The 14833-nt window shown below is 35.9% G+C and overlaps 1 protein-coding gene across 2 annotated transcripts in view; it reads left to right on the top strand.

Annotated features, from left to right (window-relative positions):
• Nucleotides 1–14833, top strand: part of LOC150093578 (vacuole membrane protein 1-like) — a 229721-nt gene that overhangs the window by 136419 nt on the left and 78469 nt on the right. For both annotated transcript variants that reach the window (XM_090413135.1, XM_090413134.1), the window contains exon 8: nucleotides 4447–4523. In XM_090413135.1, the coding sequence (XP_090269261.1) occupies nucleotides 4447–4523 (77 nt within the window). The remainder of the gene's footprint in view (nucleotides 1–4446; nucleotides 4524–14833) is intronic.

The raw sequence follows: 14833 nt of genomic DNA, 5'->3' as shown, positions 1-14833 counted from the left end.
GTTTCTGGTGCTCTTGAAACTCCTCACAACATATAAATCTCAAACTTATTTAGTGCTATTTACAGGTATTGTAAAGGTATTATTTGAGTAAACCAGGACATCCTCTTAAGAGATTCGACAGTGACTTCTAAGGCTGGAACAGGCCACTCTAGGACTAAATCCTTGACAAGCACGATGATGATGATGATGATTTGAGTAATTCATTGATTGTATGTAAACCAACATGGAAGTGGGATTCAAACCTGCAGCCTGTTGGCTGGAGGATGAGGATACCTGCTACTCACTCACTCAGCCAGTCAAGTTGGCAAATGCAAAAATATGGAAAATTAAAACTAATATAAAACTTCTTTGAATGAAATAAGGGAACTCTTAAAGACAGCACTGGAATTTGCAGTGCAGAAACAAATGAAGATATAATCATTCAGACTAAAATAATCTTCAGCTTTACTTACCAAGTACAGACACATCCTCTGTATAGGTGAATACACTGACAAGTACATTATTCTGTGTATGCCCAGTACTCAAGCATTGACATTCAATTTCATCTAGAAGAACACCAAGAATATATTTTACTTCAAGAGTCTGATAAATCTGGTTTAGCCATCTGTTCCTTATCACTAGGCATAGAATTCAGAGTAAAACTGAAGTCCTACACAAACGTTTTTGTGTAGGATTTTTTGAAATATTATATAAAGTTGTGAAGCCCACATTCAGTCAGAACCTCAACAAAATCAATTGCCTCAAACTTTCACAGTTTGTTGAGGCATCCTAAATAACACTCCACATTCCTGCACTTGATAGCATATATTGTCACTCAATGTAACTGTCATTCCATTACTTTTAATTTTATCATTACAAAAGTCTCCATGTTACTTTTGGTCACCCCATACTAAGAGGCTAGTTTATAATTTTTTTTTCTGTGTCAGGCAAAGGGAATGTTTGGGAGAAATCAGGATAAAAGAGCAACCACATCAAAGTGTTACTTAGGATGACTCAACAAAACTGTGAAAGTTTGTGGCAATTGTTTTTGTTGAGGTTCTGACTGAATGTGGGCTTCACAACTTTATATAATATTTCAAAAAGTCCTACACAAAAACTTTTGTGTAGGACTTTAGTTATACTCTGAATTCTATTCCTGGTGGATAAGGACGAATGGCTAAACTAGAACGTGTGGTATTTGTTGATTCTGCAAGCTTCAGTAGCTCAGTCAGTATAGAAGAAGCCCTTTGGTCAGAAAGACCTGTGTTCGGTTCTCGTCCATGACGTGATGAAGCTTTATCTGGTCTCTTTCGACTAAAGGTGAGTTAGCTGGTGTCATACGGAAGTAGAGGATTTTTTCATCCAGAAACTCGATTTTTTTTTATCCCTCAGAACAGGCAAACCAGCCTGTGAACACACACGGATCTACAGTCATAAAATACATACTTAATCCCTCACTAGGAGGGCTCAACCAGTCCTAGGGGATGGTGGAGGAATGGGGAAACCCCATATAAATAAAATAGAAATCGAGTCTCCGTACATAATTTTCTCTTTAGCTTGTTTTTCTTATTTATTTGGTCGGTCTTTATTATTCCTTGGGACTGCCTGCTTCTTGCTCTTTTCAGCTTCACTAATCTCTTGCTGTTTCTGCAATTTTTCAATTTTGTGCTTTGTCCTATAAAGGATAACATTCAAGCCCACAGTTTCTTTATTAATGTCCATTTTGTTCTCTTCTATTTTCACGGCTACACATTGAACATTAATGACATTGTTTTCCATTTTACCATCAGTACTATCCACTCTACTAATATTTGCTGCCTTCTCATCACCTAATAGACAGACAGACACTCACTTTTGAAACACTTAATACACATTCTCTCTCCTCCAGTTTCAATTTCATTTCACATATCCTTTAATTTTCTCAATGAATACATTTCAACATGCCCGACAACGTTGTCTTTGCCACCATTGTTTGTCCACACATTGGTACCATGCTGGCAATACTGTATTTAATAAAACAAAACAAAAAAAAATGTTTACTTACAAAGTAATTAGGTCAATCCCACACCTGTTTAAAACAAAATCTATGATAAATTAATAAAAAAATACCTAACACTGGGTTTATAGGTTATAATAGTTATTTAATAAAACCTATTAGTTTTGCCACTTATGCTAGTAGCTTCATCTGGGTTAGGATGAACACACAAATAATATACACGCATTAAATATGTATCATTACATAACTAAAAACACCGAATGTGTAGACACTGTTACACAAAAATGCAAAACACATGGTGTGTGGAAGATAGCACATAGTCAGTCATTGTTCAGCAGGTGTGCCTGATAGTTTGCAGAAAAATTAGTCCAATATGTTTAAAGATCTGATAAGTGACTTCCAAATGTCCCACAAAATCATTCCTTGATTTCTGTTGAGAGTGCTTTTTGAGTGGATTACCATCGTAGCCTCTTTGATGTTGCAGACAGATGGTGAAGTTTTCTTCTATGTACAGCATAGAAGAAAACTATGCTGTACATAGTTTGCTGTACAAACTATGCTGTACATGTACTAGTCTATGTACATAGACTCACGACGACTTGCCGGTTGTGGTGAGTGTGGGAGAAATGGAATGCCAGACCTGAGTGGCTTCTCTGTTATTATTGACATCTCCAATATGCTCCTTTTGTCTTATTTTCAAATGTCTCTATGTTTGCCTATGTAATTAAGGCCACAAAAACACGGAATATTATAAATCCAGGATGTTGAAAAAGTTGTGGTCCTTGAGCATAACAGATTTTTGTACCATCATAATGGGTTTGAAGGCCACTCTAATGTCATGAGATTTCAGGAGATTTGTGATTTTTAGCAAAAGTTTGCCAATAAAAAGGATGGAAACCAATTCTCTGAAACGAATGTCAAGGATCTGTTGTGGAGAGAGATTAGAGAATAGTATTCTTTGTATCATTTTTTTAGGATATTCATTGCTGATCAATAGTTGTAGAATAGAATACAATTCTTATGTTAGTGTTCCTTCATCTCTTATTATAGAGATCGCCCTCTTTTTCAGTGTATGTACAATACCAAATTTTTGTGAAATATGGTGCAACAAGAAGAAATGTAGATAACGACCTATATGAGTTGGCTTATGGTATACACCGAGATAAATGCCTCCATTACCTTTTTTTCTAATTAGAACACCTGGAAAAGGTAATTTTCCTTCATTTTCAAGTTCTAAAGTGTATTTGATTTTAGTGGAAGGAGTTAATAATAAATGACAGAAAGTTGTGTAACTCAGCCACACTGTGTTTCCATATTATGAATATGTCATCTACTTGAAAATGAAGGAAAATTACCTTTTCTAGACTCAAATATTCTTAAATAAAATACGAAAAAGTTACTTATCCTTCAGGAGTGATAATTCCATGCTACACACACACACACACACACACACACACACACACACAATAAGAAATACAAGTGTAGTACAGTATGCTGGGAGAAAAAATACTGAGTAACTAAAAGTTCAGCACTTTTTTTTGTGCCATACCATATCTCTTTCTCTCATTCTCAAACATTGTGATGTTTGCTATAGTTTAGGGCAGCCATCCTAAACAGAGAAGTATATAGAAGTATAAATCCAAAGAAAAATTAAAGACAAGAAAACTATTAAAGAATATATCAAGGGAAATGACTAATGAGCACTTATTTAAGATGAGTTTTGAAAAATCAACAACACATCGAAGAAATCAGTATTGATTTCTTAATGATTAGAACATCGAGAATTAAATTAATATAAATAATTGAAAAGAGCCTCCGTAGCTCAGTCAGTATAGACAAAGCCCTTTGGTCAGACAGACCTGGGTTCCATTCCCGTCAGTGACGTGAGAAACCTTTATCTGGTCTCTTTTGACTAAAGATGAGTTAGCCGGTTTCATACGGAGGTATGGAGTTTTTTTCCTTCTTGAAACTATGGTTTTTCGTCCCCCAGGACAGACAAACTGGTCCGTGAACACGCATCTACAGACATAGGACACACCGGAAGGCATAGGGCTAACCACCTTATCCTTGATACCGTAGTGGTTAAGTGAATAGAAAATCCTCGACACCACAGGGTAAAAGAGGAGGAATAAATAATTGAAATTGCACATCAGTAATTTGTTTCTCATTATTGGTGTTATATTATGAGAATGTGCCTACTAAGTGCATATTGTCCATTAATTGATATGTCCAAAGGAGACAGCTTCCTTAGAGTAATTTGTAGTGACTGTACCTCTTAGTTGGAAAGATATCTTATAGTCTTAGCTATTTTGAGATAATCTAAACAACCACAAATCTTAAGGCAAGATTTGCTATCCTGTCATAGTTTTAACATTTAGGCCTGTTGTTCAGATTTTAAGACTGGTGCCTAAACATCAAGTAAACTCAAGTCCTGCCATTGATAATTAAATGCAGTTTATTTTATTTTTTAGCTAGATTATCAGGTCAGGAACCTGAAGATCAACTAAGGGAAGAATTGCAAATGTTGGAACGTCATAGTGATCCTGAAGTAAGTGACTTTTAACTCATTTAATGGTATAGTAAAAGTGCCTTTCAGATTTTTATGTATTACAAAGATTTATGTTAGAATCCTGTCTAGGATGTGAAGAAGCTTTCTAAGGATTTTTTTCATCTGGAAGTGAGTTAGCTGGTCTCATATGAAAGTGGAAGGGTTTTTTCTACCAGGAAACTGAGGTTTTTTCATCCACAGAACAGGCAGACCAGCCAAAAGAGTACAAGCAATTTGCTGATAGTTCACTTGCCTTATTTCCTTAGTTGCTTTGGCCATAAATCAAAATAGCCACAGCCATCATCAGCTTTGTAGTTACAACTATATTCTTTCTTAATTGAAAATCTCTTCATGAAGGCCAGTGGAATATACATTCATTTTTGTTCTTTCTTTTATTGTAACATGGTGATCAGCATTCATTTTTGAAATTATAGATTCTACAACCATCCGCAACTCACGATGGCCATCCAATCATTAAAAAATAAAAAAAAAAGCATTAATGCATTACATTGTGTTTAGTGCTACAAGAAAACTTATACTATTTTTGTTTGGCTTATAGCTGTGTAGTATGATTGTGGGGGAAGAGCATTATTGCTTATGGTCAGTGCAGTGTGATGTTCATTGGTGGATACTATAGAGGGTCATTTTCATTCCAGTACTAAGTTATTGGTATTGTTTATTATTAGTTAGTGTAAATGAACTAGCCAATTATGGAATTTTCCTTAATTACTGGTTTCTGATATGTAATGAAACAGATTTTCTCCTCATTTACTTAGTTTGGTTTTGATAGAAGCACATGCCCTGAAGTCCTCGAGGTCACGTACAGCACATGATGATTTGTGCTGCTCGTGACAAACGTGTTTTTCATATTATATTATTTGCAGCTTGGTCATGAAATCTAATAACAATTGCTCTATCCCCTATACCAGTGATGGCGAACCTTTTTACCCAGGTGTGTCAAACATCTTTTTATTTTTTAAATATTGACGTTGTTGATGTGCCACTTGCATACATGCATGTAGAAAGTATTTTACCTTGGGTATAATACCAAGCTATTTTAAACCTGGTTTTACTCCATTTCCCAAGTTGCCTTGGTCTTGCGCTACGTGTAGGATCAGCTAAACTTGCAACACTTGCAGGTGCAAACTTGACTTGTTTGTCTGTTTGCTTACTTGGGAAATGGAGTAAAACCAGGTTTAAAATAGCTTGGTATCTTTAACATGCATACATGCATTATAAATTTAACTACATAATCATAGAATGGTAACTCATACATATCATATTAAGCTATTTATTTAATAGGACATTGATATAAAATCTATGAATTCATATTATACAATTAATTTAATAAAGTGAAATTACGAACTTATATTACATTTAATGACTTTTCTGTTGCTGACAACTGGTAGAAAGTTGCTTTATAGAAGGGCTATTGTGTGTACATTTTAATGCTACACAGGCAGCGCTCAAATCATTGCTCAATCTATTTCTCCCTTTCGATTTGATATTATTTAAGGCAGAAAATTGAGTTTCACAAGAGTATGTAGAAGTTTTTATAATATCATATGACTATGCAGAAATTTTAATGATTAAGAAAGAAAATGTAAACTTAAATTGCTAGTTGTTTATAAGCTAGTTACAAAATAAAATAGAAATAGGCTAACTATAAAATATAATTCTTTCAATTAACCGAAACCTACCTTCACCTTAACTGAGAGCAATCTCACACGATTTATCGCAGTTTTTTCATCAGAATATCAAAATTTTTCAACATCCAAGGTGTGTCACCTGAAACCCTCAAGTGTGTCAGTGCTGACACACATGTCATAGGTTCACCATCACTGCCCTATACAATAAAATCTCTCTCTTTGTGAAAAAGTGATTCTTCTAGCGATGTGCAAAAGAAATAGACTGTGTATGTAGTGATTTCTGATTTATAATCCTTAGCCTTACAATAGAATTGTCGAAACAGAACCCTGCTGTAAGTCAACGACTGACGGACTGACTCTCTCTGTGTGTGTGTGTGTGTGTGTGTGTTCCCTTATTCTTTAGTAGTTTTTTATGATTTGACAGCCTATTGGAACAGTATTCAGCTCTCCACATATAATCCATAAGCTTTGAATGCCTTCAATTCTTATAAGATCCACCAAAAATTTGGGTGACCAAAGTCGAGTGATAATCCAATATTGTGCTGAGTAGTTGCAGTTTATTAAAGGATAACGTAATTTTTTTCCAAGAGCCTCCATAGCTCAGACATATTCTGTTTGGTTGAAAATGGATGGATTTGATTAAATAACTGCTGTAAAAACATCAATTATTTAATTTAATTAAGGCACTGATTTTTTAAACAGGGGATACTGAAAAATTATTTTTATTATTATTAAGTCATCTCCATGGAGTCAAAAGACCCATCGCAGGAGACCCTACATTACACACTAACCATTATTTACACAATACCTGTCATACTTCTCCTTAAATTCATTTACAGACGAAGCATTCACAACCACCTCTGGCAATGCATTCCACCCATTCACAACCTTCCAAGCAAAAAATCTAGTCCTAACACCCTTGTAAACCACACTCTTATATAATCTCCAGGGATGGCCCCTTGTTTTCTCCCTTCCTGCACTAGTCTTAAAAATCATCAGTATCAATCCTATAAAATCCCTTTAACAATTTATATGCCTCTATCATATCTCCTCTCCTACATCTATCAGCTAGTTTTTGGAGTCCACAGATCTTCAATCTATCCTCATAGGAAACATCCCACAGACTTGCAACAATCTTTGTAACTCGCCTCTGAATTCTCTCCACCATTTCTTCATCACCAAGAAATCCAGGTGACCAGATCTGTGCACAATAGTTCAAATGCAGTCTTATTAATGCCTTATAAAGTGGAACAATAACTTCCTTATCCCTGCTTGTTAGTGTGTTCAACAACCATGTAATTGATGTAATGTTTTGGTAATCTTTGCAATATACCCTTTAAACTTAAGTTCTCTGTCCACAATAACTCCCAAGTCCCTTGCCTTGTCAACTTATTGCAGCTCAATTTTGTTGATATAGTAAACAGCATGTGATCTCATCCTCCCGAAGTGCATCACCTTACACTTAGCCACGTTAAACTGACAGCCATTTACCTTAGTCGATACCGTCAGCCTATTTAAGTCATCCTGCAAGATATCTACATCATCTGAATTGATTATCGCTCTTCCTAATTTTGCATCATCAGCAAACATGTAGATATTTCCTTTCCTTTCAAAGGAAAGGAAAAGCTTTTCTTTCTTTGAAAGGTTTCTTTTCAAAGTATTCCCAATATCATTGGTATACAAATTAAACAATAGAGGACCAAACCTTGATGTACACCACTAGTCACCTGCCTTCTCCTGGACTCAGCTTCTCCATAAACCACTCTTTGATATCTATCCACCAGCCACCCTCAAATCCAAATCACCAGCTTCGGATCCATACCCATTTGCTCTAATTTATGCAACAGAGTTCCGTGTAGAATCCTGTCAAATGCCTTTGCAAAGTCCAGCAGTATCACTGAGTAAGATTTCCTTTATCCAACTCCACTGTTACTTTATTATAGAAAGTAAGCAAGTTACTGAGGCAAGACCTACCCTTCACAAAACCATGTTGCCCCTTATAATGTATCATATTACTGTCCACCCAGTCCTGAATTCTAATTTTTACCAATTTCTCCAAAACCTTTACCACCACACCAGATAACATTGATTGGTCTATAATTTGCAATCTCAGTCTTGGAGCCTCCCTTATGCAGTGGAATTATTTTCTCCTCTTTCCACTCTATTGGTACTTTACCAGAACTTAGGCTTAAATTAAACAGCCTGGTTAGAGGAGGTGCTAATTCTCTTGCACCTTCTCGTAACGCATAGGCCAATATGCCATCTAACCCAATGGCAGTGTTAGCATTAAGGTTGTGTAACATACTAAGCACCTCTATTTCGTCTATCTCTAGACTCTCATCAGTCAATGACACATTTGACACTGCAATATCACAACCAAGATGGTACACTTTTGCAAAATGATCACTAATCAACTCAACTATTTGATTTGCTTCTGTAATTTCCCTACCATCAACACTTTTTAAAGTAATCTTTCCATAGTTATTCTTCCTTTTACTTGCCACATAGCAAAAGAACTCAAGGTACTTAGCTGTACCTTGTACTGCTCATGGAAACACTCATCTCCTTTTTCTTTATACTTCCTCCACAACCTTTTCTTTATCTGCAACTCCTGCTTAATAATATTATTCATCCATCTTACTCCTACTTGATTTCTCCTGACTCTGGGAATACAGTCTTATACAGCTTTCTTTAAGTACTCCTTGACAATCTCCCCCACACCATCAACATCTCTCCCCTTCAAATTCTCATGCCATTGCACTGCTGAAAGCTGACTTCTCAGCTTGTCATAATCACCAGCCTTGTAATTTCACATATACCCCTTCTTAACAGAATATTCAGCACATCTTACAATCTCCCGGGTCAAGACCACATGATCGCTTTCCCCAAGTGGAAACAGTGTAAATAATTACTTATCGATATGTTCTCCGATATTATGACCAGATCTAACACTCTCGAATCTCTTATCCCTTCCATTACATGCTGTCTCAGGTAGTTCTCTTAACAACTGTATAAACTCCATTTCCTTTGTTCCTTATGACCATTCCTTCTCCCATCTATGTCCCCAAAGTTAAAAATCCCCATTATAATTACTCCACCATCACTCATAGTGCTAATTTGCCAATACATACTATCTACATTCTCCCTTATACCCCTTGGATTATAACAACAACTGATTATACATTTTGCCCTGTTGATCTCTATCTCACACCAAACAGCCTTGAATGAACTGCCCTCTACATACCTGTCACCTTGAGGCACTTCTACCTTTTTTGGCTTTTACGCTTCGTCTAACATTAGTACCCTCCTCCCCCCATTCTGTCATCTCTGTCCTGCCTGAAAATACTGTACCCCTTACATTCAATCCCTATAACTATATCATTCTTAGTTAACCAAATACTTTTGGTTAACTAAGAATTGGAAATAGATTTGGAATAACCGCACTTATTCCAAATACTTCCAGCATTAGTATACATAAACTGCAATACTCCCTTCCTCCCATAATCTCCCTGTGTGTGAATTAGCCCACTCTGTATACTGTTAATTTTCTGTGAACAATTAATCCCAAATCATAGCGATTAATGACCTTAGTACTATTTACAGCTGATTATATCACCTGCCTCTCTAGCAAATCCCATTTCCCTATTTTTGACCATTTACTCTATCCTTTATCAATAAATGTTCTAAATGCCAAGCGCCCAATCCATTTAAGTGCAAACTATCTCTCTTAAAATACTCCTTCCTTTTATCATACTCATCCCAGACATTCATAAAATGAATATTCAGTTTCATTTCCTTGCAAAAGCTTTTACACAATCTTGACATCATTCCATTTACTATAATTGCTCTTCTGTTTAATTCATCAATATCAAATCTTGGTAGCACACTCATGACATCACACTTTCCACTCTTGCTCTTTGCATTCATTGCTATCATGAAATCCTTCAAATCCTGTCTCATCTCACAGAAAATCTTTCACTATCAGGGGTCGCCAAACTTCTTTGACCGTCGACCCCTTCAAGAATTTCTTGACATTTTATCGATCCCCTCTATTTTACTATTACATAATTATAATGGGACAAGCGAAAAAGACACTTATGTGAGTTTTTAGATTGTTTATTTTATAGTTACAGTGTTTATTGTATGTATAATATAGTATATATTATTATATCACTATTACTACTACTATCACTAGTAATATCACTGGTATTACTAGTGATATTAATAAACTACTGGTATTACTACCAGCCCTGCTCAACTCTTCAACACGGTTCGTGAATGAATAACGATTGAATTATAATATGTATGTTGATGAATTGTAGAACATTAACACTCACCTGTATGTCAATGCGCAAAAATGAGACTGGGATCGAATACGTGTAAGTATAAGTAAATGAGCAACTGCGCACGTGTTGCCATCTCGCTCCCGCCACGCCGGCCAGGCGGGAACCACTGACATCCGTTTATTGGTAAATACGTCATTTTGGCCTACTTGATTGGCCTGCGTAACTATTTTCATGACCTTGCTCCATCTTACAGGTCTTATTCATGTCACTGTTCCCACAATTCACTCTTAATTGTGTTGTCATTCAGGATGGAGGTAATCCAAGTTAACCGAATTAAATATTACCCATACAATGATGTTTTATATTTTTCAATCGACCCCTAACAATGCTATATCGACCACTTTTACGACCACTGATCAAGATCATTCGTCCCTATAACTGCAATAATCTCACTCGCTCTATCTTTCTGTAATTCCACAGCCTCAGTTATATCCTTAACCTTTGACCCTGGATAACACACTTTAATTACTCTACCATCCTTCACACTCTTAATTATAGAATCCCCATACATCATAATATCTTTTTTGCTCCTTTTTAACTTGACATCCTTTACCCCACTGATGCTTGTTTTTGTCCCTGATCTTCTCTCACATTCTTTTGTATATTGCTCAGCAATCTCTGTGTATGTATTTCTGCACGATTTATTCCATTCCCACACTCACTTAATCCTCCCATACTTTCTATTCCATAAAAAACATTAGAACATATTGGAATGCTGCAAGATAGACTATACAATTTGGTCAGGTCAAAATTATAAAATATATTACAGCCATTTAAAAATGTCAGTTCCTTTGTCTCCAGAGAACTTGCACAACACAGTTTACTCCACATGCTTCTATCAGTTACTTTGGGATATGGCTGTATAAATAAAGGCATGTTTCCTATGAGACTGATGGCACCAAACTGATGATCACTTAAACTTGTGACATTAGACAAACCAGATGTATCAGCAAAACAGTTGATACATTAGAAGATGTGAAATGGACTGCATAATCTTTTGTTTCTACCTTGACATCAGATTCAAGAGGTGATACCATAGACACACAAGATGATAAAGATGTTAATCTGGATTAACATCCCTAGTAACTACAGAAGAAATGGTTGACTCAGATGACATATCAAAACTAGAAAATAAAGGATTGCTGTCATCATTACCCAAGATTTTGATTGACAGGTGAGAATTAACTGTAGCATCAGAAACTGAATGGGACAATACACTGGTATGCACACATTCACCTGAATTGATGAAAGGATTGTTGTCATCACTACCCAAGATTTTGATTGGCAGGTGAGAATTAGGTGAAGAATCAGAAACCGAAAGGGACAATACACTGGTATGTACACATTCATCTGACAGTTGGCCTTCAGCAACCAGGTCAAGGCTGCTTGAAATTGATTTAGAACACCATACTCATTTAGTAAGTCTGACTCCTTGTCTTTTTAATAATACCAAGTCATCTATAACACTGTCACTTGAGTCGTCAAATGTTGATTTCAAATATTTATCCAATTTAATTTTACTAAGTGGGATAGAAACCAGGGTTTCAAGATGCTTAACCTCTGACAATGACTGCCTTACATTACCTATATCAGACTTTTTGACCATTTGACTCTTTGTAATGTTCAGATCTAAGTCCATCATACGTCTCTTTGACAATTCCACGTTGACTCTTACTTATCTGTGTTTACTTCTTTGAATGCCGTTTTCTTTGGCCAGACACAATATGACTATGCATGATTGGTTTCTCTGCTTCCTGACGATCATTACCTGAAGCTCCCTGCTGTGTGCCTTCCACAGAATCATAGCACTTAATAGCAACTTCCAAAAAATCTTTCATTTTTAGCAACTCTGCTGCTTTTAACAATGATGGAAGTATATCCGTGAAATATTAATTTCTCCATGGTACATATATTTTACCATCAATCTTAAGTCGTTAAACTTCATATCACTTAATGTCACAACAGGATGATTACTTGAGTTCTCTAAAAATAAGCTGTATAGAAGAGAGCTGCTTGCAGATAGAACTACTTTGTGAGCCTTATGGGTCATCCCTTTAACGATAATGTTACATCCACCAAACTTTCGCTAGCAAGTAATTTATCAAAAGCAGTTAATATATTTGATTTGTGATTGTTCCCTTTCAAGCGAATTTTCTGTGATCTTGTTATCATATTGAATTCTGAAATAGGATTAAAATAAAATGCTCATATTAGGATTCTCATCATCATCATATGATAATACTACATGAAAAATTAACATCATTACTAACTTCCTATCTACAATTTTCCTCCAAATCAGTCTGTTACTTGTCAAGATTCCAATATTATCAGATCTTATATTTCTGTCGTCTAAGGCACTTTGTACCGTATCAGTCGATCTATATCTTGGTCTTCCTCTGTGTCGTTTCGTTGCCAACCTGGCAGAGAACACTTGTTTTGCTAATCTTTCCTTGCCCATTCTGTTTAAGTGACCATACCACCTAAGATTAGCTCTGCTGACGCATTTCTGGATGCTGACAATGTCAAGTTGTTTCCTAACATCCTCATTTTTAATATGCAATTGCCATTGATGCCATCTGTTCGTGCCTCTAATCTTTCTCAGGACTCTCATATCTGCGGTCTCTAGTCTTTGGTTAAGTGTTTTATTTCTGACCCAGCTCTCAGATGCATAAGTTAAAACTGGTTTGAACACTGTCTTGTATACAGCTAATTTAGTGTTCCGACTAATTTCTCTCTTATTCCATATGAATTTATTCAATTGACTTCCTACCATACCAGCTTTGTTGATTCTGTTGTCTATTTCCATATTTAATTTGCCATCTTCACTAAAAATCATGCCCAAGTGGCTGATTTTTAGTGAAGATGTTCCATAGGTTCTCCGTTCACAACACAGTAGATATTTAAACGATTCTGCCTATTTTCATTGTCTTTGTCTTTTTATTGCTGACCTTCATACCATATCTATTACAACAGTTAATCAATTTAGTCAGAGAATCCTGCAGACTTGTAGCGGATTTATTTAGAAGTACAACATTGTCTGCATAAAGCAAAGAGCTGACATTAAATCTCCAATTTTGATATCATGTTTAATACCACTTTCCTTCATAATGTGATCCATATAGATAATGAATAACAGAGAGAATAATGTAAATCCTTGTCTCACACCAGATTTAACATTAAACCATCTTCTTTATTTCCTTCAATTCTAACTGCTGACTTTCAACTCAAATAAAGACTAAGTATTGCTTGATATAATGCCCCATTGACACCATTTAACTGTAGAGTATTGAATAGCTTCTCTCTTGGCAACTTGTCATATGCCTTTTCCAAATCGACAAAACTTAAATACAGATCTTTGTTATATTCCCATGCTTTCTCGACTATGTGTCATAAAGTGAAGATCTGATCCTGACAGCCTCTATTTGACCTGAATCCAGCTTGTTCTTCACCAAGCTTTTCTTCCACAATTCTTCTCAACCGTTTCTCAAGTATACTTGCATAAATCTTACCAGGAACACTCAGTAGGGAAATACCTCTGTAATTCTCACATTCAGTTTTATTTCACTTTTTATATATATTGGTACTATGAGAGCTCTACTCCAATCATCGGGAATTCGTCCCTGTGTCCAGGCATTCTGAACTATGCAGTGCAGCCACTTTAAGACTTTTATACTACCATACTTCAGCATTTCTGGTCGAATATCATCTACTCCTGCTGCCTTTCCACATTTCAAGCCTTTGAAATGTGGAAAGCTATCACTACTTGTTTCATTTAGCAATTTTTCGAAGTAATTACTCCATACTTCAAGGATATGTTTTTTCAATTCACCTTTATCATCTCTAACTCCTTTTAAAGCACTCTTTCCTCCATTCCTAAGCTTCTTCAACCTCCAGAATATTTTGCCACCTTCTTGATATTTATTTTCTATGTTTTTCCCAAAGTCCTCCCATGGCTTTTGTTTAGCTAGTTTTATGCAGTGTTTAGCTTTCTTACATTTGTCTCTGTATTCGCTAAGAGCACAAGCAGACTTATTTGCCAGGAACTTTTGATATGCTTTCTTATTTTCCTTCACTGCCTCTTTAACTTCCTGTGTCCACCAGGGAGTTCTGATTTTTTTTATCCTTACAGACAACCTCGCCACATGTCTCTCTGGCTGAATCAATCAAGGTTTTCTTGAAGTCTTGCCACTGAATCTCCAAGTTTTGGTTCCTGTTCTCAAACTCTTTCATTTTTTCTTCTATAAGATTTGTGTATTTTTGTCTATAGTTCACATCTGAGAGCTGCTCAACTTTTATTAACTTTAAAACTTTCTTA

This window comes from Typopeltis vanoorti, chromosome 23, assembly GCF_054136105.1.
Source record: "Typopeltis vanoorti isolate ZY-2024b chromosome 23, IOZ_Tvanoo_1.0, whole genome shotgun sequence".
Lineage (NCBI taxonomy): Eukaryota > Metazoa > Arthropoda > Arachnida > Uropygi > Thelyphonidae > Typopeltis > Typopeltis vanoorti.
Note: the sequence above shows the minus strand (reverse complement) of the source record. Positions and strands in the feature narration are given on the sequence as shown.